General features: G+C 44.2%; 1 protein-coding gene across 2 annotated transcripts in view; it reads left to right on the top strand.

Moving 5' to 3' along the window:
* IL16 (interleukin 16) overlaps positions 1–25,509 on the top strand; it is a 46,706-nt gene that overhangs the window by 15,292 nt on the left and 5,905 nt on the right. Inside the window, exons 6-16 of one of the 2 annotated variants that reach the window (XM_032771893.2) lie at positions 4,047–4,189; positions 7,575–7,685; positions 10,572–10,686; positions 13,154–13,227; positions 13,315–13,531; positions 14,673–14,790; positions 16,171–16,303; positions 17,253–17,340; positions 18,916–19,394; positions 22,156–22,294; positions 23,409–24,612. In XM_032771893.2, coding sequence (XP_032627784.1) covers positions 4,047–4,189; positions 7,575–7,685; positions 10,572–10,686; positions 13,154–13,227; positions 13,315–13,531; positions 14,673–14,790; positions 16,171–16,303; positions 17,253–17,340; positions 18,916–19,394; positions 22,156–22,294; positions 23,409–24,612 — 2,821 coding nt within the window. Of the gene's footprint in view, positions 1–4,046; positions 4,190–7,574; positions 7,686–10,571; positions 10,687–13,153; positions 13,228–13,314; positions 13,532–14,672; positions 14,791–16,170; positions 16,304–17,252; positions 17,341–18,915; positions 19,395–21,368; positions 21,405–22,155; positions 22,295–23,408; positions 24,613–25,509 lie in introns of those variants that run through there. The other variant, XM_032771894.2, reaches the window with a different exon arrangement.

Below are 25,509 nucleotides of genomic sequence, written 5' to 3'. Positions count from 1 at the left end.
ATAGTTTTGTAATTTAAAAAAATCATTTTAGATTTAAAGATTCCTCTTAAGTGTTATAATTCCCAATGGCAATGTATACCAATACTTGAGAAATGAGTAGTGCAACTGACTATAAACAAGTTTTTAATACGGGTAAAATTTACAAGTGTGCCTCCCTGATCTATAGTCACAAATATGGGCACACCTATTTCATTGTGTAGCTATTTACGCATACACATACATGGTGTGTGTGTCTGACGTTTTGATGTATGCTAGTAAACAACAAATGAAATCCTGGCTCTGCTGAAGACAGGGCCAAAACTCTCAAACTTCTGTAGGACCGGGATTTCACCCACTGTGTTTGTGTGCAAAGATGCATATGAGCTTGATTTGTAGGTTCAATTTTGAAGGTCCCTTCAAGAGATTGAGTGAAAATGCAAAAAGGAAACAAGCAGCATAAATGCTGAGAAATAAATTAGATATTAAAAATTATTTATATTTCCATACTCTTGAGTGTTGTTAGTAATAGGGGCAGTGACATTTTTAAATGTATCAGTTTTATGTTGGGAATGTCACTTTAACTTAATGTTAACTCCTGTGCTGTAGTTTTAGTGTTAGGCTATGTTAAACGTTTGCATTAAATGAGACATCTGGACATAGAATTTATGAACTACGTTATGATGTTCTCTCCCTTTCTTTCTCTGTACACAGACAGACATCACACATGGTTACTTCTTTGACAGTGTAGTCTGAGTTTATCATTTTCCATAAAGTTTTAAAACTGAGCCCTTACTTCCAAAAATGAAAGATTTTCTGCATTTTAATGTCTTTTAGGAGAAGCGAGAGGACTGTGTACTGTACTGCAATAACTGTATACAAGTTCTGGTTGTCATAGGCGGCGGGTTATATACATTTGCGGTGCTCAGGCTCCAGGAATATTCAGCCCCCGCCTGCCACCCCTCCCCCTGCGTGTCCCCCCACCACCACGCTGCGTCCCTGCCCGACAAAAAGCAGCGGGCGCCTCTCCCCTGCCTGCTCGTGCTGTGGGAGTAGAGCAATTCCCAGCAGAACTGCTGTCTGCTACCCCAGGGTCCTAGTGCCTGCCCCCCACTAATGGCAAGGCAGGCTGCCCTTACCCTGCCCTAGCCCTGAGCCTCTCCAATGCCCCAAAATCCTCCTCCCCAGCCAGAGCCCTCATCCCCCCGCACCCTGATCCTCCTCCCCAGCCAGAGCCCTCATCCCCCTGCACCCTAATCCTCAGCCCCAGCCCTGAGTGCCCTTGCATCATGAACCCCTCATCCCCCTGCACCCTAATCCGCATCCTCAGCCAGAGCCCTCATCCCCAGCCAAAGCCCTCATCCTCCCGCAGCCTGATCCTCATCCCCAGCCAGAGCCCTCATCCCCCTGCACCCTAATCCTCAGCCCCAGCCCTGAGTGCCCTCGCATCATGAACCCATGATCCCCCTGCACCCTAATCCTCATCCTCAGCCAGAGCCCTCATCCCCCCGCACCCTAATCCTCATCCCCAGCCAGAGCCCTCATCCCCCCGCACCTTAATCCTCAGATCAAGCCCTGAGCCCCCCCCGCAGCATGAACCCCTCATCCTCAGTCCCACAGCCCTCACCTCACACCTCAACCCTCTGCCCTAGCCCTGAGCCCCCTCCTGCATCACGAACCCCTCATCCCCAGCCAGAACCCTCATCCCCCGCACCCTAATCCTCAGCCCCAGCCCTGAGCCCCCTCCTGCATCATGAACCCCTCATCCCCAGCCAGAACCCTCATCCCCAGCACCCTAATCCTCAACCCCAGCCCTGAGCCCCCTCCTGCATCATGAATCCCTCATCCTCAGTCCCACAGCCCTCACCCCTGCACTCCCTCCTATCCCCAAACTCCCTCTCAGAGGGTGCACCCCCTCCCTCTTCCCACACATCCCTTCCCACCCCCAAACTCCCTCCCAGAGCCTGCACCTCTCACCCCTTCCTATGCCCCCACCCCCAGCCCAAAGCCTGCACCACTCACCCCCTCCTGCACACCCACCCCCTGCCCCAGTCCGGAGCCTGCACCCAGCATCCAAACTCCATCCTAAAGCCTGCACCCTGCACTCCTCCTGCACCCTAATCCCCAGCCCAGATCTGCATCCCAGACCTCCTCCTCCAAGGCCCCTCCCAGAGCCTTAGGCAGGTGGGGGCAGAGTTTGGGGGGCGGGTTCTGGGCACCACCAAAATTTCTACAAACTTGCCATCCATGCTGGTTGTAATTCCTGGAAACAAAATAATTGTGCTCCGGGGTACTCAGATGGGCTGTATCTATTCTCTAATCAAATGCACAGACTAGTGATAACATGTTCCCCATGTGCTTCATTAGTAAAATATTTTGTCATATGGAGATGATTATTCACAATGCTGTTGTCTGTTTTCCATTGAGTGTAATCAGCATGGCCTTTCGAGTGAAATAGTTAAAACTAACAATTTAGCTGAGTCTCAAGGAGACGGTTCACTTCTGCCCAGAGACCGTGGCAATGGGCACACTGGAAATGCAAAGATAGATATAAACAGCCAGAAAAGAAACTTTATGAGGAGGTGCAGTAGCTGAAATAGCTTGTAATAAAATGAAATCCTTATGAGATGTGCCTGTACACAGCATAGGTGAAAGCATAGAAACAATATAGCAAGGGTAGCAGTAGTGAAACAGGACACAGCCAGAAAACCCAATCCTATACGCTGTATGTCAGCATGTTAAAGTTTTAAACAGGTGAATTACCTGCCCAGTCCCCCAGCACTGCCTATTCCTTCTAGTAGACATGGCATAGGCCAGAGGGTGGTCATTGATGCAGCAGTTTATTATAGTCAGAAAGCCTGGATCAGGTTCCGGCCTCCTATGATTGTTTGGCATAGGTGACATGAACAGAAGTATACTCCAGTGATTAAAACTGTGGATGTCTGTAACAGCTAGAAATGCCATCCTTATCCGGGTACAAGCTGCCTGATCTTCCTCCTCATGGCTTATGCCAGCAGAACCCCTTTGTGGACACATAGTCTAGCATTAGGTGATTGGGCCTGATTACCCCCTTCTAAGACAACTGGGGTTGCTGTGTCCTAGAGGGTCTCGCTCCTGGGGAAGTGTAGGTAGTGTCTGCACCACTGTCCTTCTCAGCTGTTTCTCCCAAAGATGGAGCTTGAATTTGGAGTTAGGGTTTCACAGGATCTTACGCTGGCAGAGGCTGCCCTGGGGATATGCTGAGTCAGCACATCCCCTCCTTTCTCTCCCTCCCCCAACAACTTGGTCAGCACCACTGTGGTAGCACAGGCTGGGTGCAAGTCCCTTAGTGGAGCAGAGTGGTGTAGACATGGTGCATCAGTGGGCAGATTTTCCACAACCAGTGGCCTTGCGCTCAGGGTTTTGCTGTGGAAAAAAGTACACATCCAGCCAACTGTCTTTTGAAAACCTGTAACAAGTAAAAAAAAAAATCTACCCAACAGTGAAGTCTGTTAGGTTGTGGAATAATCTTTCAATGAAAGTGGGGAAATATGTGTAATAGTCTCACCTTGCATTGGCAGGAGGAGGAATTGGCTGAGCTAACAGGTCTTTTCATCTGTATCTCCTTTGATTCTGTGATAACTGTCTCTATGTCTTCTTTACTTTGGGGTAATGTGATTTTGCTCTCAGTGCATCATGTGATGCAATTAAGATGCTCCCTTGTAACGAGCCCCTGATATGGAGAGAGAGGGCTATGGATGCAGAAGCTTGTGCATAAAAGTGAATGGAATGTGTGTGCAGCAGGCAGTCTTTGAACAAGGCCCTGTGTGTCCGCCATGCACAACTCTCTCTATTAGCTGCGTGTGCCCAGCAGCTGATTATATGAAGTCATTGGGTGCAACTGAAGCTTGTGAGGTGTGGTTCCTAATGGTTGCTCAGGGAATCCCATCGCTACCTGGAACAGTTACATTTACAACTTGAAAAATCTTTCTAAACAGAATTTATTGAGCGCCTGGTCAAGTGTTTGATGCAGAAGTATTTGAAGCTAATGCTCATGAAAAATAGGGTGTCATGCCTTCTGTCTCCTGTAGGTGTAAATCCTTACTGGATAGGGGAAATTGACTACCCAGCGACAAAGAAATCAGCAGCATATAGAGACAGACAGCCCCATTCTCTTTACAGTAACCGGAAGTCACTCTCTCAGCAGCTAGACTGTTTGGTAGGAAGAGGTCCGGTAAGTGCAACAGGAAATCACACACCACTAGAAAGTTACATTCATCAGGCTCAACAAACAAGAACACTCCAGCCAAGTTGCACTTTTCTTGCCAAAGCTTTCCCACCTTAGGGGCGCTGCCACTGGAGACTGCGCTACAGATACAATGAATCAGTGCATCTCTCAGTCACTCCGCCGTGCTCCCTGCCAACGGGCCATCCCAAGCAAAAGGGTTTGTGCTGCCTCAATCTCCCTATGGTGAATTTTCTGCCTACTCCCCCCGTGCCCCTGTCCCCACACTTGCACAAAGCCACACTGAACTGACCGTGTGATGTGCAGGTCCAGAAAAGGAGGAAAGGTTCTATGACAGCACAGCCCCTCCATTGTCCTTTCTCTAGCAGCTGCCGCCCTGATCATCCCCGATACATGTTTTCCATCTACAATGGATCCACAGGAGAATGGATGCTGTTGCTCCTTTCCTTGTTCACCCCCATAGCCCTCGCGTCTATTTGGAGTTAGCAGAGAGCACTGCCACTATGACAGCAGAAGAGGCCCTGAATGGCTGATCCACTCTGCTGGCGACAGATAGAAATTGCAATGCTTCTGCACCTTGAAGAGCCTTACAAAGGCCCTTCCTTAAGGGCATGGATTTCAACAAACTCTGTATAAACTTGCACATATCTCAGGTCCCCAGGGTTTTGACAGAGATGTACCTTTAACTGAGTATATTTTTGGCACTGCACAGCTATCTCCCAGATATTCACATTTTTAACTCTCTCTGTGGCACTGCACGAATAAGCTTCTTCTCATGTACTAATCAAGCCTCATTTCCTGACATACACAGAAGCTGAACACTTGACGGGTGTTCCATACATTAGAGCCTCATGCAGCTGTTAGTTTCACATCTCTGCATAAACAAATTTGTAGAAAATCAGAACTCTCAGCTTCCCTGCACATGCTTCTGGCCCTGCTGAACTTCATGCATACTTAGCATTAGATAATAACTTGATTCAGTGCTTAAATGAGCTTCGTGCTAATGTTCATCTAGGGAGTCTTCATTATGTATGTAACCTTTCTGCCAGCTGGAGTCGGCAGCAACGAGGTTCAATATCTAGGGGTTCCTCTGAACAATACAAAACAGAAGTGGCTTGAGTCCCCATGCAGTAATCTGGGAAAACTAAACACCACCCCTGGGCACCTCTAAGAGGCAATATCTCCCCAGTTGCAAGCATTGAGTCTGTGTATAACAAAAGACAAACTTGTATTAAAAAGGAAAGTGAACCAAACATTCATTTGAGAAAACACTACAACCACCACTCAAAGCATGTAGCCATAAACAAACACCCACCCCCAGTACTTTGGGCGGTGTCCTTTGCCTCAGTTTCCCACTGCGCGGTGTGAAACTCCGACGAATGAACATCCCTTCAGCATGCCCATCCCCTTTCTCTCCACTGCTCCCCACTCACAGTTGGTTGTCCTTAGCCAGCAAAGACCTGGAATTCAGAGGTGCATTCACATGGGTCCATCCATCACTCTTGGTGAGGGGTGGCGGGGTGGGGCATCAAGCCATGCCCTAGTTGCTGCTATCTCTGCCACTGCTCACCGCTTGCTGCTGTTGTTATCTCTGCCATTGCTGGCCGCTTGCTGCCACCACTCATCTCTGCCACTTATCACTGCCACTGCTGCTTGCCGTGTTCTGGGGTTCCCCAACTTAGTCCAGCTCTTAATGATTTCACTGGGTAGCAGGGAACGTCGGGTGCTGCTCCCTCTCCATGTCTTTCACTGCAACACTGTCCCCACAGCACGTCCAAAGCTTAGCTCCTAGACCTGCTCATCAGTGGTTCCAGCTCTAGTAATCACTGAACAGAAACAAGGCCTCTCAATTGAGACTAATCAGCTCTGTCTTTAAACACTGGAGAGGGGAGGGTCAAACGGTAGCTAGGACTCTTTAGGCAGAGTGCACACCGTCGAGCAGGAACACCAGTCCCCATCTGCTCTCATCGTTAGTGGCATTTGGCATCCTTGCCCCCTGCTTAGCAAGTTAGTACTGTATGCCTTGACTGAACCTAGGTTCTGCTTTCCTTTACTCATACAATAAGGATACTCCTGCATTCAAAGTGGGTTGTAACCAAAACCGGCCAAAACTGATCACTTTGGCAAAGCAGCTCTGTCTGCTGAACACCTAGGCAGAATAGGTGTGTCTGTGCAAATATGGTCTGCCCCGTTGTCTTTCTCCCCAGTTCATCACTGGATGTCAGAGTAGAGCTCATTCAGACCCTGCTTACATGTATATCACTACAGATACAGACTCATATTAAAACTGGTCATGCCTGATGGGCTGGAAACAAATTAAGAAATCTACCATCTATTAAACTGAAGGAAGCAGACTACTTGCAAATTGGTTATCAGCTTCTCACTGAATATATCCAAGCAAAACGGAACTACTTCCTTCACTGTTTGGAAGAATGTTGTACTACTGCTTAATCACAGGACATAGCTGTTTACATCCTTGAAGCACTTATATTGGCATTAACTAATAGTTGTACAACAGCAAGATGCTATAAGAAAGTTTATATTATTTTCACCATTTGATGGCAAAGGAAACAGGCAGAAAAATGGTGACAAAGATACAGAGCTAGTCAATGGCAAAGTCAGGACTGCATAGCGAGGGCCTGGTCTGTGACTAGACTGAACCTTGAGGTGCTACAGTAATAGCAATAAATAATAAGAATAGAAATCCGGAGATGATCTGGATTCACAGTGCTGTACTCAGGCCTTTACACAACAGTGCTTGTCATGACCCAAATGCCCAAACATAGAGTCATAGACTTTGTGGTCAGAAGGGACAATTATGATCGTCTAGTCTGACCTCACGCACAATGCAGGCCACACAATCTCATCCACCCACTCCTGTATCAAACCCCTAACCTACGTCTGAGCTATTGAACTCTTCAAATCGTGGTTTAAAGATTTCTAACACATAATTCTGGCATGGGAATATCAAATGCCAACACAAATAATATGACTCAAATAATAGACACTATTAGAGAGTATTTCTAGGGTCTAGATTCTAAATCTGGTTGGATCACTGTAGCTAGACAAGCATAGAAATGATTTAAGCAAGTTCAAAATCAAGCCCATAGTCTATAAGGACCTCAGGGTTTTAGTGGGATATCCTATGCATCTGAAAAAAGGCTAAAGTACCAGGCAATTCTGTAGACCATTGGTTCCTGGATAAACGAGCTATCTGACTCATGCAAACAAATATTTTAAAACCCAGCACTTTCTGCTTGTGGGATCTCTGTTGTTCCATTAAGACTATACTCTCTCAGAGCAATTGCACACATTCATCTGGTACGTACAACAAATGCCTGGCACTGCATTAAAACTATTTTTCTTTTTGCAGGCAGTTTCAAGACCTTCTAGATCGCTGAGCACTGCTCAGTTAACGCACACGTCTTGTGGTTCACAGGCTTCTGTAATATCAAACATTGTTTTGATGAAAGGCCAAGGGAAGGTGAGATGCTCATAAACAGAATACTAATCATCTTCCCAGGTGTACAAATCAAATGGGGAGCGAATGGTGCAGGGAGACTGGTAACGGGACAGCGAGCCTTTCACCTCTGAGTTGCCGGCTCCAATCTGGGCCTGAGCAGCCAGTGACTAAAAATCACCATCCTCTGCTGACTGTTTGGTGGTCTGTGTCATGTGTTGCTGGTCACAGGCCAGTTCCTAATGGACATATGTCCATATCACACAATCACCACCAACAGCTGATATTCACTGGCATCCTTCTTGGCAATGAGGGGCACTGACTGACTGGGGTGTGGCGACTGAATTAGCCTCTCCCTTCTAGAGATGCTCCCTCCAAGTCAGAGCTGAGCGATAGTGGTGGACTGGCAGTGTGGGGAAGAATGCACTGCCTGTGCCGTATCTGACCTCCAGGTAAATAAAGGACTGCAGCCTCCAGAACCTTTTGATTTGTCACCTTTCACAAACACCAAACATTCACACAGCAAGATTAAAGCTGAACTCTATCCTGTTAGGTGCTGACTGCTCTCAACTCCCAACTGATTTAATAAGAATTGAGGGAATTCAGCACCTTGCAGGATTGTCTCTTTAGTGCAATTTATCTTCAGTTCAATTCGGATTTTGCAGTAATTCATAGCACACCTCCTGTACTCTATGCAAGGGCTCACTCTCCATGCACATACATATCTGCGACTAATGGGAATTGCATGTGTGCACAGTAGCTAGAGCATGTTCTCCATGGCAACATATTACCAGCTTTGTTTATACCATCTAGTTAAACTCTGCCTTGCAGCTTGCATCATCCTGATTTGTTAAGCCAGGAAACTCTACAAGATGCAGTTGGTGATAAAGCATAGTTACATAAGCAAGACCCTCAGTAAAATCATGTACACGTGCACAAAAACAAAACTTAGATTTACAAAGACCATATCTAGCAAGACAGAGAGAAAGCAATTGCTATCACACTTCCAGATAAAAATGCCAAAGGGGTCTTCTTGCTCTCTGTCTGGCCACACATTTGTATTAGCATGTGTGATTATTTTTTGACTGACTTTCATCTGTAGCTTGGGATGCATAAAATATGGAAGCTAGAACTTAAACACAGGCCTTTTAGGCCTGTAAATTCTCTAATAAAGATCTCTTTCTAAATAACGTCTAGTACAGATGTAGCGACAGCTATCAGAAAGTCCTTCTGTGGAGTTCAATAAAATAAATCATCATCTGTATTACGGTAGCACCTAAGGGCCCTAGTCATGTATCAGGGCCCCACTGTGTGTAGCACTTTTCATCCAAGGATTTCCAGTTGATTTACAAATATTAATTAAGTATAGTCTCTACTTGGGGAATTCTGTGCCAAAAAATTAAAAATTCTGCACATTATATTTTAAAATTCTGCATATTTTTTGTCAAAATAACACAATATAATCACACCAATTTCAAAATATCTGTTAGCAAGTATGTCTGTAACAACAGAGACAACAAAAAAGATTCAGGAATTTTTTTTTGACAAATAGTTTCCTTACTAGCATGTTAATACAGAACATTGAGTAATAATTCATTTACAGTACAATACAGAAACATATTTCCCGCCATCCTCAGAAGCAGTGCATAGGGTTTGGGGGAGTCAGGGGTAATGGAGGAGTTGAAGGAGAGGGAAGTAATTGCTGGGAAGAAGCCTGGAGGGTTTTTGGAGGCGAGTGGGAAAAGTAGGGATCAGGGTTTTTTTTTGTTTGTTTGTTTTTTGGGAGGTGGAGGGAGTGAGAGGGAGGAGATTGTTAGGGACTTGAGGATCTTCCCCCATGCAGATCCTGGCTGACCTCTAGCCTCTCCCATTGAGTCAGGCACATCTGAACCTGTCCCCATGTGTCCCTGCACCCCAACTCAGCCACCCCTTCTCTGCATCTCAGTGTGGCCCTCCATCCTCCTTTCCCTGTCTCCACATGTCTCTGCACCCTCACTTAGTCACCCTCTGCTCCTATACAACCCCTGCCCCTCACTATCCCATCTCCATGTGTCCCTGCACCCCCTCCCCATCCCCATGCACACCTCCCCATCTTCATGTGTCCCTACACCCTCACTCAACCAGCCTCAGGCACCTCCCACTTCCATTGGCCCTGCACCCACAGTCAGCTACTCCCATCCTCTTGTGGCCTTGCAGCCCCATTCCCATTCAGCTCCTTTACAGTCTGTCCCCCACAACTAGCCCTTCAGAATCCCAGCAGCCCCATCTGCCCTGCTCTGTCTGTCCCCACCATATCCTGTGCCTCCTCACCTGGCAGGACTCTGTGAGGAAGGCAGCCTCTTGTCGTCCCTATTGGCAGCCTCCCTATGGCTGGTGAACCGACATCCCTCTGTTCTGGTGCCACAGCAACCCCTGGCAGAATGTATTTTCTGTGGAGAAAAAAAATCTGTGGGGGACATGAATTCTGCAGCTGAGGAGTGTTGTAGACTTCCCCCAGAAGTAAGTCTCAGAACATCCCTCTGAGGAGAATATCAGTTCCATTTTATGGGTGGGGAAATTGAGGCAAAAGAAGTTAAATGATTTGCCCAAGGCCACACATTATGTTAGTAGCAGAGTCAAGAGTATGGCACTTAATCCTATGCTCTAATCATTAAACGTTACTAGTGCAGCACATATATAGTCTCAAATTAATTGTTTGTGACTTTTATAAAGAACTTCTTAGAAGGTATTTAACTGAAATTTTAAGTTGGAGATCACTATATCCACCTTTGTTTTAAATCTTGTAATGAATATATTAATGTTCATCATGTAATTTTGCTTATTGTTATTGCCCATGTAGCATTTTAGTACAGATGGGAAAACACTGCAACCTTTATGAGAAATAAACGGTCTCTCTCTCTCATAATTTAGGGGTTGGGCTTCAGTATTGTTGGAGGGAAGGACAGCATTTACGGGCCCATTGGTATCTATGTAAAGACCATCTTTCCAGGTGGAGCTGCTGCTGCTGATGGAAGGTTACAAGAAGGTAGGAAGTTCCTATGAAAAATATTTAGCATGATTGTTTGGGGTGTTACAAAATTTCTAGGACACAAGCAATACAGACATTTAAAATGTAGAATAAAAGAGGATCGGATTGCTTGTGGGATTGGTGACATAAAGGTCAAAGCCAGCTCAGGCTGGCTGTGAATGAAAGTTGTTTTCCCCTGAAGCTTGTTTGGCGACTGCTGTGAAATGAGATGGCAGTTTAATTTCATCGGCTGCATGACAAATATCCACATTCTAAGTGGCATGGCTCCTCTGTTTATAATCTCAGAAGAGAGGCTAGTGACTCAGCTACATTTTTAGCCACTGTAAATAGAGGTAGGCAGAAAACTGGAGTGGGGAAATCAAATATTTTTGCTATTTCCCCCAACCCCCATTTTTCAGTGAAATTTCAAGGTTTTTAGTCATTCACCTGCAGTATTTCCAACCTCAAGAGATCAAAAATCATCAGCAAGACTCCCCAAAATCAGGAAGGTGTTTGTTTTTTTTAATTAGATCATGTTGTTTAGTGCGTCTTTCAACTTTTTAACTCCCCTCTACTCCTCTTCCAGTGTAGATATGTGATCATTTCAAGCTGAAAAAAGCAAGCTTTAATGACCACAGAAATGCATTCCTCTCCCAGGCTGTTCAGATGGAGACACCACTTTCCCAATCCTCACCCCTAAGACAGGGGAACTGCCATCCATTTCCTCTTCCTGCCCTGACCCCAGAGCAACATGTCTGTGCCTGGGACTCAGCGACATCACTTCCTCAGCTCCCCTCCCCTAGGACTGTACGTGAAGGCAGGGCTGGTCTGTGTCCTCAGCTCCAAGGCTCTTGCTTAGAGCTCTGCCCATGTGCTGAAAATTATGAATTTCCCTACCTGCTCTGGCTCCATGCTACTTCCTGAAGTGGCTGACACATCCCTGCAGCCCCTGAGGGAGGAAGGGGGCTGGGGTCTCCGCGCACTGCCCACACCCCAAGCGCTGACTTCACTGTTCCCATTGGACGCAGTTCCTGGCCAATGGGAGCTGCAGGGGTGGTGCCTGTAGGCAGGGGCAGCATGCAGAACCCCCTGCCTCCCCAGGGACATGCTGATCACTTCCAGGAGCAGTACATGGAGGAGGCAGGGCGCGGAGCCCTGCTAGCCCCGCTTATCTCAGGTGGCTCCCATCCCAGTCAGTGGTGCAGCGGGGCTAAGGCAGGATCTGCTCCCACATCGCCCATTGGCCACAGTTCCTCGCCAATGGGATTTGCGGAGTCAGCACTTAGGGAGCATGCAGAGATTTCTGCCCATCCCAGGGGCTGCAGGGACGTGCTGGTCGCTTCCAGGACTGGCATGGGGCCAGGGCAGGTATGGAGCCTGCCTTAGCCCCTCTGTGCCGCCGAGGTAAGCACCACCCAAACCAGAGCCTGCACCCCTCACCCCCTCCCACACCCCAACCCCCTGCCCGAGCCCTGAGCCCCCTCCTGAACCCAAACTCCCTTCCAGAACCCACGTCCTCTCCTGCACCCCAACTTCCTGCCCCAGTCTGGAGCCCCTTCTTGCACCCAAACTCCCTCCAAAAGCCTGCACCCCCACCTCCTCCCATACCCCAGTCCCCTGCCCTAGCCCTGACCCCACACCCTAATCCTCTGCCCCAGCCCGGTGAAGGTGAGTGAGGGTGAGGGAAAGCAAGCGATGGAGGGAGGAGGGATGGAGTGAGTGGGGTGGGGCCTCGGAGAAGGGGTTGGGGCAAGGATTTTTGGGTTTGTGTGATTAGACAGTTGGTAACCTTATCTTTTCATGAAGCAGGGAAAAAAGTCCCAACCCAAAATATTCAGTCAGAATAAAATTGTGACAGTTGGCAATACTGAAAATGTAAAAATTCTAATAATTTCCTGTATTGGGGAGGAATCTAACTAACTTAATTTTTACACATTTGATTTAGAGCACATAATATTTATAGCAGCATTTTAATTTCACTAAAGGGCTCTGTCTGGTCCCACTGAAATCAGTGCTGTAGGTGGTATATCTTCATCTCCATGCATTACGGCAGTGTTTCCCAAACTTGGGATGCCGCGTGTGTAGGGAAAGCCCCTGGTGAGCCGGACTGGTTTGTTTACCTGCCGAGTCCACAGATTCAGCCGATCGTGGCTCCCATTGGTCGTAGTTCGCTGCTCCAGGCCAATGGGAGCTGCAGGAAGTAGCCCAGGCCGAGGGGCGTACTGGCCGCCAGTTCCAGCAGCTTCCATTGGCCTGGAGCAGCGAACCGCAGCCAGTGGGAGCCGCGATCGGCCGGACCTGCAGACGCAGCAGGTAAACAAATCGGCTCGGCCCACCAGGGGTTTTCCCTACATGAACAGCATCCCAAGTTTGGGAAACACTGTATTACTACATTCAAGGCATGCTCATTCTTGGTTATTTGTCTCTCACACAATTCAGTAATAACAATTAGTAACACAATTTAAATTATTCCTTTTTAAAACAGGTGATGAAATTCTGGAACTGAACGGAGAATCAATGTATGGATTAACGCATTATGAAGCTTTACAAAAATTCAAGGTTATGCACTCTCCTCACAACACAATTTCTATCTTTATACAAAAAGGTGCCTGTGAGCTCAGCCCACTCAGTGTTTTTTCTTTCTAGCAGGCCAAAAAGGGTCTCCTCACTCTTACGGTCAGGACAAGCCTTAGCACCCCTTATTCTGCCTCTAGCTACCTATCGTCACACTTATGTCAGTCTCTGAGCTCCAGCACTCGGATAACCAAGGAAAACAGCTCTTTCAGTTCTGATGGTGCTGCCGTTTCATTACGCACCACAAAGCCCAATGACAGGGTCATAATGGAAGTTTCCTTAAACAAAGGTAAGTGCTAAAATAAACTGAACAAGGAATACATGGAACAAGACATTGATTCCCAAACTGATGGCTCATTTACTTTCTGCATGTTTGTCGTCACTCTGTCTTAATTCCTCCCCTGCTTGCACAGATTTGTTTTCCAACTCACCTAATACAGACTCAGTGCCTGCTATGATATCCTGCCAAGCTATCTATCAGTTGTTGTCTTTCACCTACCATATTTCCACCCATTGTTCCACTCAGGCAATAGATTGACACTTTCAGTTCTCCTCACACCCTTACAAGGCAAATCCCTCTGAGACACCACTCACTGAGCGTTCAAACTCAGTTAATGAAGCACATTACACAACTCTCATTCTTAAGTATACAAAGTCTCTATTTCAGTGTGAACATTCACGGCTTTATAAAACAGCCATTTCTTTTGTCTCTTCCCTGTGTTTGTCCAGACACAAAAAACAATCACATACATTGAAAGAATGACTTAGCTTAGAATACAGGATGCACCAAAACAGAGAACAAAAGTAAATAAGTGTGACTCATTTCTTGAATAGGTTGCATCAACACAATGGCTGCTGTCTCTGTAAAGAGGAAGAGGTCTTACAAATCTAAAGGTGTTTTGCACAGAAAACAAAAAGAGAACAATTTCAGGCTACACACAACCACATTTCCTTCTTCATTTTTCTCCCTCTCTCTGTTATTTCTCATTGTAAAATGATTTGGGATACAGTTTGCATGACAGAGCCTTTGCAAAATAAAGCTGCATTGTACTGTATCTGCAACATGCTAACAATGAATGTGTGAACTAAATTTTCAAATGTGGCTAGTAACATTTGTGTGCATCCTCCTTACATGTGCAAAAAACGTGCATTTGCATGTGGAAAATGCATAACCATAAGGATATGTCTCTGTTTTCAACAAGCGTGTTTTGAGGCCACCATTTAGAAACAGTATCAGGGGGTAGCCGTGTTATCCACAAAACAACAAGGAATCTGGTGGCACCTTAAAGCCTAACAGATTTATTTCATAAGCTTTCGTGGGTAAAAACCCACTTCTTCAGATGCAACAGATGTTTCTCGTTTAGAAACAGTGCTCCCAAATTATTTTGGTGTTCACATTTCTTATGCATTTTTCTGATGGATCCTTTCAGAAGCTGGCGTTGGCCTAGGAATTGGTTTGTGCAGTGTCCCTTATGCCCAATGCATTTCCGGGATATTTATCCATACCCTCTCACCAGGCTCCGTGGCTCATATGGATGGGAGGCTCAGGTATGTTGAATGTTTTTTTTTTTTATCAAAGAACCATTCAGAATGAAAGTTTTGCATTCCCCTGTCAGATAAGCTCTGTCTGAGGATCAGACTAAGACTGACCTAAATATTGACAATGTCTGTCATGGGGCCAAACGCTGCCCTCTCTCCCACACAAAGTTCAAGTAAACGGGCTTTGCAGCACATGGGCATTTAGATGGGGTTGATGGAAGGAATCATTTCTGGGGCCAGTTTATTCCCCTGCTACAGGAGAAATGACTAGAGGATCCGAATAGTCACTGATCCACTGGCCCTGCCCCTTTCTTTCCCTCCCCTCCCCAATACTTGTGTGCACCCATAGTATTCCTGGGTGCAGATGACATTGCAGAGGTCTTGCACACGTTCCCCAAATTCTATTCCCTACTGTATGATAGAAATACAGCTTTGCTGCGTCTGGGACCTTCCACACCAACACAAATTTATCCCATTGGATCTGAGAGTTTCATTGCCAGAGGATAACGTTAGGAGGACCTGGTACATTGTGGGTATTTAGAGTTGTGCAGAACTCAAAGGATTTTTGTTTTAACACCGGTTCTGCACCCTGAATGTACCTGGAAACTCAGCTGAAAACGCCACAAATTCTGCAACATTTGGATTGAAACTTTGAAACCCTCAGCACCCGTGTGTGTTTGGGATGGAGGGGAGAGAGGGCACGATAGTACCCAGCTGTGCCATGCTGGAATTTCATTAGGAAAGACTCAGAGTTCAACCGTGAACAGAGCTTCTAATAATTAGTATCTAAAAGCTGATCATTAATAAGTTGTTCTTCGGCATTTAATATAAAGGACAGACACTGTATTATGGAGCAGTGTTGCTGGTCCCAGGATATTAGAGAGACAAAGTAATAGGTAATATCATTCATTGGAAGCAGGTCCAATAAAAGATATTACCTCAGCCAGCTTGTCTCTCAAGCACTGTTACTGTCCTTTCTGCCCTTTCAGTGCAAGTAGTAGACTTTTCACAAACAAGAAGTGAAATGCTACATTATAGGCAGGAAGGAAGTTGTGGGTGTAAACAGCACGCAGCAGGACAGCCTTCTGTGTCATTTTCTGTCTGTCTTGCCATTATAATACAAAACGTGCACTGTGGGAAGTGCAGAGAATTCAGATTTATGGAGAATGCACCATTGAGGAAACATCATACCTCAGTGCTGATTCCCCTCCCATTTTCTGGGAAGGAACCCAGTGAAACACACTAATTTAATCTGTGACCATAACAAAGCTCAACCACATGAATGTATGTTTCTTGCACAGTCACAGTCATGATAGAAAAATAAGCTAGAAATAACAATGTAAAGTCTGCTCTTCTTGCTGGATTATTTTTCTTTTTATCCCTTCGTAGGTGTGGAGATGAAATCATAGAAATTAATGAAGCACCAGTCCAAAATATGACACTTAATGAAGTTTATGCTGTTCTAAGCCACTGCAATCCTGGTGCTGTGCAGATTATTATTAGCAGACACCCTGATCCACAGGTAGCATTCCACATTTTTCTGATTTTGAATAAAGCAAATATTGACAAACTAACACTAATACTGGTAGCAGAATTGGTATAAATCAGTTTGGCAAATAACATGCCGATGTACATGCAGGACCTCTGGTTTTACCTAAAATATAGGGTAAGGTACAAACCCAAGATATTTAAATTCAAAATAGTGTGCTGTCTTATGTATAGAGATATATGTGGTGCAAGGATCAGTGGAGACAGCATCTGACATGAGAGTTCACATGCTTTGAATAAACAAGGTAAAGAAACAGGTTTTCAGGAACAATGATATACAACATATGCTTCTTAGAAAACAAGAGTATCTGAAACTCATTCAAATGAAACTTCTCACTGAGGTGTAAGAACCGGGAAAGATTAAATATACACCAAGAATAGAATGTGAAACTCAACAGTATTGATTTTAAGCCTCTCTCCCAGAATGTAATTAAAAGTCAGCGTTTTGATTTGATTGAATTTTACCCAGCCAATTCTTGTTATTATATTGAGTGATAAGAAAGAAATATTTTGTCCTTATGGGAATTTTTTTTCAGAAATGTTTTTAATAGTCTGTCGGACCTATTAATTGGGTTAACCTGTGCACCAAAAAAATACACCATCCAGATACCTTATAATGGCAACCCCAGAACTGTGCATCTTGTACAACGGATAAGCTACCCTTTATTCTTGAAAAATGTCCCATTTATCTAGATTGTCAATACAGATGCTTCAGCTGTACTGAATATATGTTACTGACTAAAGGCCCCAAAACCCTTCCTCATGCATGTAATCCATGCTCACATGTTTAGGCCTATTAGGTTCATTGAGACCACTTGCCTGAGTAAGGACTATTTTTGTGAGAAAGGGTTTGCAGGAATGGAGAGTTGTGTGGTGAACCAATCTTTTGGTGAACTTTGCAAGAATGACACGATATTTTATAGGTATCCGAACAGCAGCTAAAGGAAGCAGTTTCACAAGCTGTGGAAAACAACAGATTTGGAAGGGAGAGGCAACAATGGAATACTGAAGGTAAGGGAATTCATTCAGCTGGCTGAGACATTATGACTTAGTGTTGACAGAGATATCAGACTAGTTAAGTAACCTGGCTGGAGCAGAAGGGAAAGGTGGAAAGAGCATAGAACTATACTATTGAAGTCCATCCTGAGAGATACTGCCAGAGAATGGTGTAAAAAGCTCAAGACACCTGTTTGACCTCCAACGGTATGTCTACAATGCAGCTCAGGTAGACAGGCTTGTATTGTGGGGGCTTGAGCTAGCACACTAAAACCAGCGGAGTGGATGGTGCAGCTTGGGCAGAGACTGGGCTTGGTATGATGGTGATAAGCATGGGCTGTTAGTCGGAGTCTCTGTCCAAGCCACAATATCTGCACTGCCATTTTTAGCATGCTAGCTTAAGCCCTGCTAACATGAGTTTGTCTGCCCAGACTGGGAGGCTTGTTCCCAGCCGCAGTGTAGACATACCCCAAACATTCTGAGACTCAGCTCCAGTGAAGCTGATGCTTTGTGGCACCCCCGCCCCGCTTTCTGCCCTTGCTGTACTCAGTATTTCACACCCTGTCCTCTGTTCTCTCACAACTAAAACCAGCCTTTAACGCGCTTCACCAGAATGTTCTGTTTTTCTGGTAAGAACAGCCAGAGCAATACGCTGCCATTTGGGAGGACTGAATTTGGGTTTGATCTTCACACTGGGAGTGCCGCAGAGGTAGCAGGCTTGGCTCTAGGGGTGGACAGTGCCCAGCCCTATCATCCTCATGCTGAGTAACACACTCTGTTCGATTGATGGAGCAACATTGGTGGGCTCCTGGTAGAGCTGCATCCTTGACTTAAAGGGATAGACTCAGATGCTGGGCACGAGGTACAGCATGGGTGACAAGGGGTAAAATTTTCAAAAAGGTGGCATGGTTGCAAACTTTAGTGGGATTGCACCACTGAAACTTTTTCATTGTGATTTCACTTTCCATTTCTGACTTACTTCCTGTCAGAAACAGACTTGATAATGTTCCCTTCACACTTTTTTTAACCATTACATTTTCTTGTGCTCACTTCCTCTGGAGCTTGTTCAGACTTTCTACCCGCCCCCTCCCCCGGCTGAAGGTATCTGACCCAACGTCAGCAGATCAATAATGCGGTGTTAGTGTAACATGCAGCCTATCCATGGATGGGATGAGCATCCCATTTCCCTTGTTGCCAAAGGCACACTAGGTTCCCCTTAGGGCTACTTGCCAAGTCCCGGAATGGAGTGCTATTATTGCAATGCTTTATAATACGAGATACATTTCGCCTTCCCTTTCTTTACAAACAGGGTTAATAGATTGAACCAACAGCAAACTATACAGGAGAACAGTATATCTGGGCAGTACTGTTTGTGTCCAATAATTAAATGATTCCTTGATCTAAAATGCCTCCACAAATGCTTCCCCTCCTTTTCGCTGTGGTACACTGATCAGATTGCTATACTCAGCTGGTTTAGTTTTACAGTGGATTTGATTAACAATCCTAGAAGAAAATGCTTTGAATGTATCTGAGTGTTTTCATCAATGTATAGGCTGCATTTTATATATTTTAATCATGTTGCTGATACAGGTGTTAAAAGACTGGAAACTAGCTGGCATGGCAGATACCAGCATGAAAAACACATTGAGAAGAACACTGCTTATTGCAGCCGCAGATCTCAGAAGCTAATGACCCGTTCCAGCAGTGACAGTAGTTATAACCCCAGGTCATCTTGCAGTAATGGCACCCCATACCAACGTGCTGACTTGAAGGCAAAAGTACACAGCCTTGATGTACCAATTACCAGACAGCCTGGCTTGCTGGATTCATTGTCCAGAACCAGTTTGGAGAACCATTCCCCTCCCACTGGCAATGAAGCAGGCCATCTCTCTCAGAACATAAAAAAATCTACGGAGATTCTTGTTCGAAAACCTAAATCGTCAAAGCCCAAACCTCCACCAAGGAAGTATTTTAAACAAGACTGCACAGACACTGACCAGTGTAACACAGATGTGAAAGGGAAACCTATGCTACAAGACGATGGGAGCCCATCTTCTGCCAATGTTCAGGTGAGGTAAATCCTGCATAGTTCTCAGGGTTTTTAGGAGAAACAGCAGGATTTTTTTCTTTTAGAATTGTCTTATATTTGGAAGGTAAAGTGATATGTTATCTGTTTAGTGAAATTTGAACCTTAGTTCTAAATAAGACCCCCCCAAATGAGGCATGCTAGGCAGAGGAATGCTGTAATGCATTTGTACTTCACTTCTGGAAAACTGTATTCAAGTCCAAACGCAGACAGGAGTGAGAATAAATGTGAAGTTCTCCCAGGAGTCCCCTAGTGAACATCCTTCATCGGTACAAAACCATCTTGAGCATTTGGCAGTCTCTGGTCAAACTGGACTGGAAGACCAGTGGGCTGCAGACTAGAATTGGGAGAGTTTGCACCACTTCTACTGTCAAGTCAGTGTAGTTACTCCTTAACTCCACAACATCAAATTCAGAGCCAACCCATTCAATAAACAGTGAGATCAGTAAACTACAAGAACAATTATGTGAAACAGTTACCACACTAGCATGCTCACTGGAGGAAATAAACTGGTATTAGTAACAGTGGGAACAGTTTGCCCAAAATCCCTAAAGTAGACAAGGCCTAGATGCTTTAGCTATATAGTTAAACTAACCATGGGCTCTCTCCTCTATTTGTTGATTAATTTAGCTCTTTTGAAATCTTTTAAAATTAGATGAATTACCCTACACAATCAGATGTACATCTCTCCTACCCCCAAAAGAATTAACAGAAACAGAGAAACAAATTTGCATAAATGAGTACAGTTCAGTGATGTGTGTGTGGAAACTGAGTTGTGGTTTGTTAAAAAAAGGAACTCATTTACACAAAGTTTAGTAATAGGCTAGTAGAAATTAATAGAATTTAGTGCCAAGTGAAACAAGCAAAACTGAGCAACCATGGAAATAAACCCACACAACAGCAAAGGCCTTGGTTAAAGTATAGCATAAAGCTAACTAATAAGGACATTGCCGCTTAGAATCTAAAATAAGGAGATTTCTTTCCTATCATCTAAGATGGAGTGCAGTAAAAATATATGCATGCACACCAACAGCTACTATACAATCAGCTTTGTTGGAGAAAACAGCTCAGACAAGGAGAAACAGCTTCTCGAGGTCCCATTTAAAGCAAGTAATTATTTGAGCTGAGAAACAATGCAATTCTTGGTTATTAAGCTGCAAGTGTGATTCTGCAGTGATAAGGGGAACAAAAGAAATCCTGAGATCAATATACACTAAGCAAAATTTAGTGCAGTCAAAGAAAGATTCCCTGGAAAGACTTTTGATGTCTCTTAAGTAGGTGGCTGCATAGAAAACAAGGTTCCTACTTTTCAAAATGTATTTCAGATAATTAAGTGAAAGATTTATTAGTGCCCTTCTCTATTTTCCTTTATTCTCAAACGTGTCGTATTACTCAATTTGAGAAGTACTGGCCCTGATTGTGTGTGCGGTGTCTGCAGATTGTGAGCTTACTTTTTTCAAGCCAAAATTATTTGATTTAAAATGTTGTGCTTTAAACTGTAATATTTTACGGATCACAACTATTATTTACAAAGCACTGGTGGTGTTCTTAGCACTGTGTCAATATGCAAGTAGATACAGTCCCTACCAGCCAGGAGCACACAGTCAGTTGGATCCAGTCATCTGTTCCAGAATCCCCATTTCGTTACAATTGAAGATCTGGGTGCGCAGTGTTACACAAGATCAGGCTCCTAATTGGAAGAAAGATGCAAAGCTGGTTGCATTAGAATGCTTAAAATGAATTTGAATCAGGATAATTTACTTTCTGTCCCTATGAAAATCATTCATTATTACTCTAACCATTTGCACTATTATCATGTGGTCTGAGGCGAGGGATAAGCACACACTAAGATGCGAGTTTAGGTAACGCCATATTAAAAAGACAGAAGTTGCTCTTGGTGACTGAACAGGAAGTGCTGCCCTCCAGAAGGTGATTAGAAAGTGAACCCAGACTGAGACTACCAAAGCCAGTGATGATCAGGGTCTTGACAGAGGTAAACTCTTCACTGGACTAGTGAGGAGTAAGTGCTAACCCATCACTGTCAGAATGCTCAGGAGTTGCCAGGTAGTCTGATGGTTACAGGATAATCTCACTTTTGTTTCAGAATTTCTCCTTCTTGTTCATGGTTCTGTGAGTCACACTGGAGCTCTGGCAGATGGTAACTTTGTGACGTTAGTTACATAGTAATCTGGTAATTGTAGAGCATCTGCAAATGGCTGCCTCCAGTGGCATCTACTAAAACCTCAAACAAAACCTCTCATTCTGCATTTCCAACCAAGAACAAAAGGGGAACACTCTTGACGTTCCAGCCATGAATTGGGCTCATTACAATTTTGTGTTTGGGGGTAAAGGCCCCACACAGAAAAGCACTGTGTAAAATAAAGACAGACGCTAGATAGTTCATTTTCTGTCTTTGCTTAACTGATTTGCAAGAGATTACTGGGTGGCTGGTTTTAGAAGTCTAAAGTTGTAGCAGCCAATATCTTGCTTCATTGTGGTACACAACACAACATCTCAAATTTTGATGGATTGTTTAACAAAAAAAAAATTCCAACGTGTTTACATGCACACATAAAATATTTTGCTCCCTTTCCTGGAGCACAGAACAAATCAGTTTTTCTGCTGTTTAATATTTGTTCTCAGATTAAACACAAGAACATGAAGAACATTTTTCTACATCTCATATATAATGTGGTTTGTGTGATTACGTTTTGACATAGTTCTATTTCCTGTTTATTCCACAGGAAGCAGGAGACCTGCTGCTACAGGGAAATAAAACAGTTATAACACACAGTCTCTCTGCAACTTCTGTAACACCAAGAGGTACTGAACACTCAGCTGCAGTGTCAGCAGACGGAGACCAAGAGAGGAAAGCAAACCTAGGTAGGTGTTTCATTCCATTTGCTTCAAAAGCAACCTCTGTGAGAGCATAAAATATTTAGCAGGGTTAATGAGTTTTGCATTCATTTGAATTCCATCTTTAAAAAACAGACTAAATTACTGGGTGAACAGACACATTTCTACACAATTGTGCATTAACTACCTCTGACTCAAAGTGTGAATGACACCAAAAGATGAATAGATTGTCTGTTATTAAAGAGAATAAGTGGTAATAGGCGTACAAGAATCACTAGTTGTTTTCAGACGATACTTTATTTGTTTATATTAAAAACTGAGTGCTACTGAATTTTATTTTTAGCATGTACCACAAGACATTTTTGATTTATAGTTTCAAAACTGAACTGCATGTATTCTAGATAATTGACATGAAGTTGATGCTCTGTTGATTCTGTTAGTGAAATGGTAGCTAGTAGTATTTAAAATGGCAACCGTTCCTGAGCAGTTATTCTTTTCATTGTACTGAAATAAATTTTCATAAAAAACCCCAAAACCTTCACCACTGTCCTGTCTGCACCAATAGTCAGTAAGAGGTTTAATAACTCCATGATATATAAAACATCCTACATCAAAGAGAAAATAGTATACACTAGGAAAGTGCATGGATCCATTTGGAGAGACATGTAGACACATCAATCAAAGATAGGTCTCAGAGACAATGTTTAAAGAACCTGCTTTAAATGCAGAAAGGGAAGAATAACTTTTTTTATCTGCTGCAATACCAGCTAGTTCAATCTGCTGTAGTTGAGATGAAATAAATTTAGTCTTATATTTTAACATGACAGTGCTGTAGCATGTACAATGATTTCAGTGTCCCAGGATGTCAGGAGAGAGGCTTACCTGCAGAGGTTACATGTCCCTTGAGAGAAGTGACCAGCACTGAAGAGCCTGGGTTTGCAGCTAAATCCAGTATCAGCACAAGACGGCTTCTGCCACAAAGAAACAGAACTTTAGATTAAGAGTTGTAACCTTAAATAACCTGTTGGAGGCTTGAGTGTACAGTAGCCCACAGGCAGTGAAGTAGCAGCAATACATGCAAAGGGATATATGGAGGGAATGAAAAGAAAGCTTATGTATAATAATTATTTCTACAACACAGGGAATCCTATCTCATCAATACAAAGGCCTGTACTTAGAAGACAACCACGGGTAGATTACAGTCTTCATACTACAGGAGAAGACCCTTGGGTTAGAATTTCTGATTGCATCAAAAGCTTGTTTAATCCTACTATGAGTGAAGAAAACAGTCACTTAGATTTAGACCCCAACACCACCACAAATGAAGAAAATCGAAGTCCCAGCTGTCCAGAGGCAGTGCTGCTGAAATCAGAAGCAGAAGGAGATGGTTCAAAAGGACACAACTCAGATGAAAGTGACACTGGGAAAAAGGGCCCTCCAGTAGCACCTAAACCAGCCTGGTTTCGCCAAAGTCTAAAAGGTTTGAAGAAAGGAAATTCACATATCAACACACGGGCAGATCAAAGTTCCATTGACCTCCAGGGTGTTTCTGGCAAAGAATGGGGCTCCAGTATATCCCGGGCCTCACCCAGAGGATCATCAGTAAAGCAGAGAATAAACTCCTTTGAAACTTTCAGTGCTCCTCAGTCACCTGAAAAAGGAAACAGAAAACCCAGCCCAAAGCCATCAGTCCGGAAAGAAAATTCTCCCAGCCCAAAGCCATCAGTCCGGAAAGAAAATTCTCCCAGCCCAAAGCCAGCAGTCTGGAAAGAAAACTCTCCCAGTCCAAAGCCAGCAGTCTGGAAAGAAAACTCTCCCAGTCCAAAAGAGCCAGAATCACCTGCAGTTCATTTAAACCAAGGCCCTTACAATGAAGGTTCTGATAACAGCCAACTACAATCAACTCCATCTGTGGTTACAGTCGAGACTCTGAGCCTAAATAGGTCCTGCTCTCCCAAAGAGGCACTCGCTCCTAGTCCAAAGAGAAGCAACAGCACAAGTACTGAAATTTCCTTGGATTTACTACCTTCACAAGCCACTGAACTTCACTGTTCAGTAGCAAAAGCACAGACCCAAAGAACACGAAGCTTCCCCCTTACTGCTAACCAGTCTTGTGAGATGATGAAGACAAATGATGAAAAATTCAGCAAAATCTATTCCATCAGCAATCAAGTGTCATCTGCTTTAATGAAATCTTTGCTTTGCCTTCCTCAGTCTCCGCTCTTTTCTGGGAACAATCCATGGAGCACTTTGGAAACCTCATCTCAGCACGCCATGGAAGAGAATGGGACCCCTCCCTCATCTACGAGCGAGAGTCATCATTCAGACACTGGATTTTCCCTGAAGTAAGATACCATATTAAAGTTCCCCACACACTGCACAAAGCAATTTGCATCTCAGGCAATTTGGATAGGAGTATAGGTTGCTTAGAGTGTAGACAGAGTTGTTAAATCCTCAGAGGAATGTAAAGGATCAGCTGAATGCATGCTGCCATCAATAAGATTTTTAAGCTTTTATGCTGCCAGCTTCTTTGAGCGATAGAACAATATCCCTAGGTTCTCCGTAGTTTGGAGCCAGAAGAATGGACCCAAAACTGCTAATCCCAATATTGGGACAGTTTCAAGAGTAAGTCCATATAGCTGCTCCTACCCCTTTATTTCAATGCTACCAATTTGCTAACATTTGAGGCCAAGTTCTGCTGTTATATTAGCGCACTGATGGTCTTTTGGGATCAGTAAAGGAGAAGGTCTGACTCCTGCTGCACCAGAAAAAGTAGCCAGCATGGGTTCCATAACTTCCCCAAAACAATGCATTGCACGTCCCCAGAGAGGTCTTGCCTCTTATAAGGATTTGCCCTACTCAGGTTGTTAACATTAGATTTTTTTTAATAACCATTTTTTCATATCTTATAAATATCTAACCAGGTGAGGAATCTAGAAAAGAATAGCTAAATAAACTAGAATTAAAACGTTGGGGAAGTTATTTTAAAAGCAGGATGTGAACCTCTCAAACCTTGCCTCATGTTCTTCAAGGGTGTCCCAGTATGTAATTCAAATATATTGTACCGAAAATTTTTTAGTCTAGACATGCCCTCTGTGCTGCTAGTTTGATATGACAGTGTCATTAAATAAAGAGGGGGAAGCTATGTGCTTAACAGCTTTTGCAAAGGTTACAGTTTGTGATGCATTAATATCATGGGCCTTGGGGTTATGGTTTGGATAAGCATCTGCACTCTCAGGTAT

This window comes from Chelonoidis abingdonii, chromosome 9 (assembly GCF_003597395.2).
Source record: "Chelonoidis abingdonii isolate Lonesome George chromosome 9, CheloAbing_2.0, whole genome shotgun sequence".
In the NCBI taxonomy this organism is placed as follows: domain Eukaryota; kingdom Metazoa; phylum Chordata; order Testudines; family Testudinidae; genus Chelonoidis; species Chelonoidis abingdonii.
This window is presented reverse-complemented; position numbering and strand designations above follow the sequence as displayed.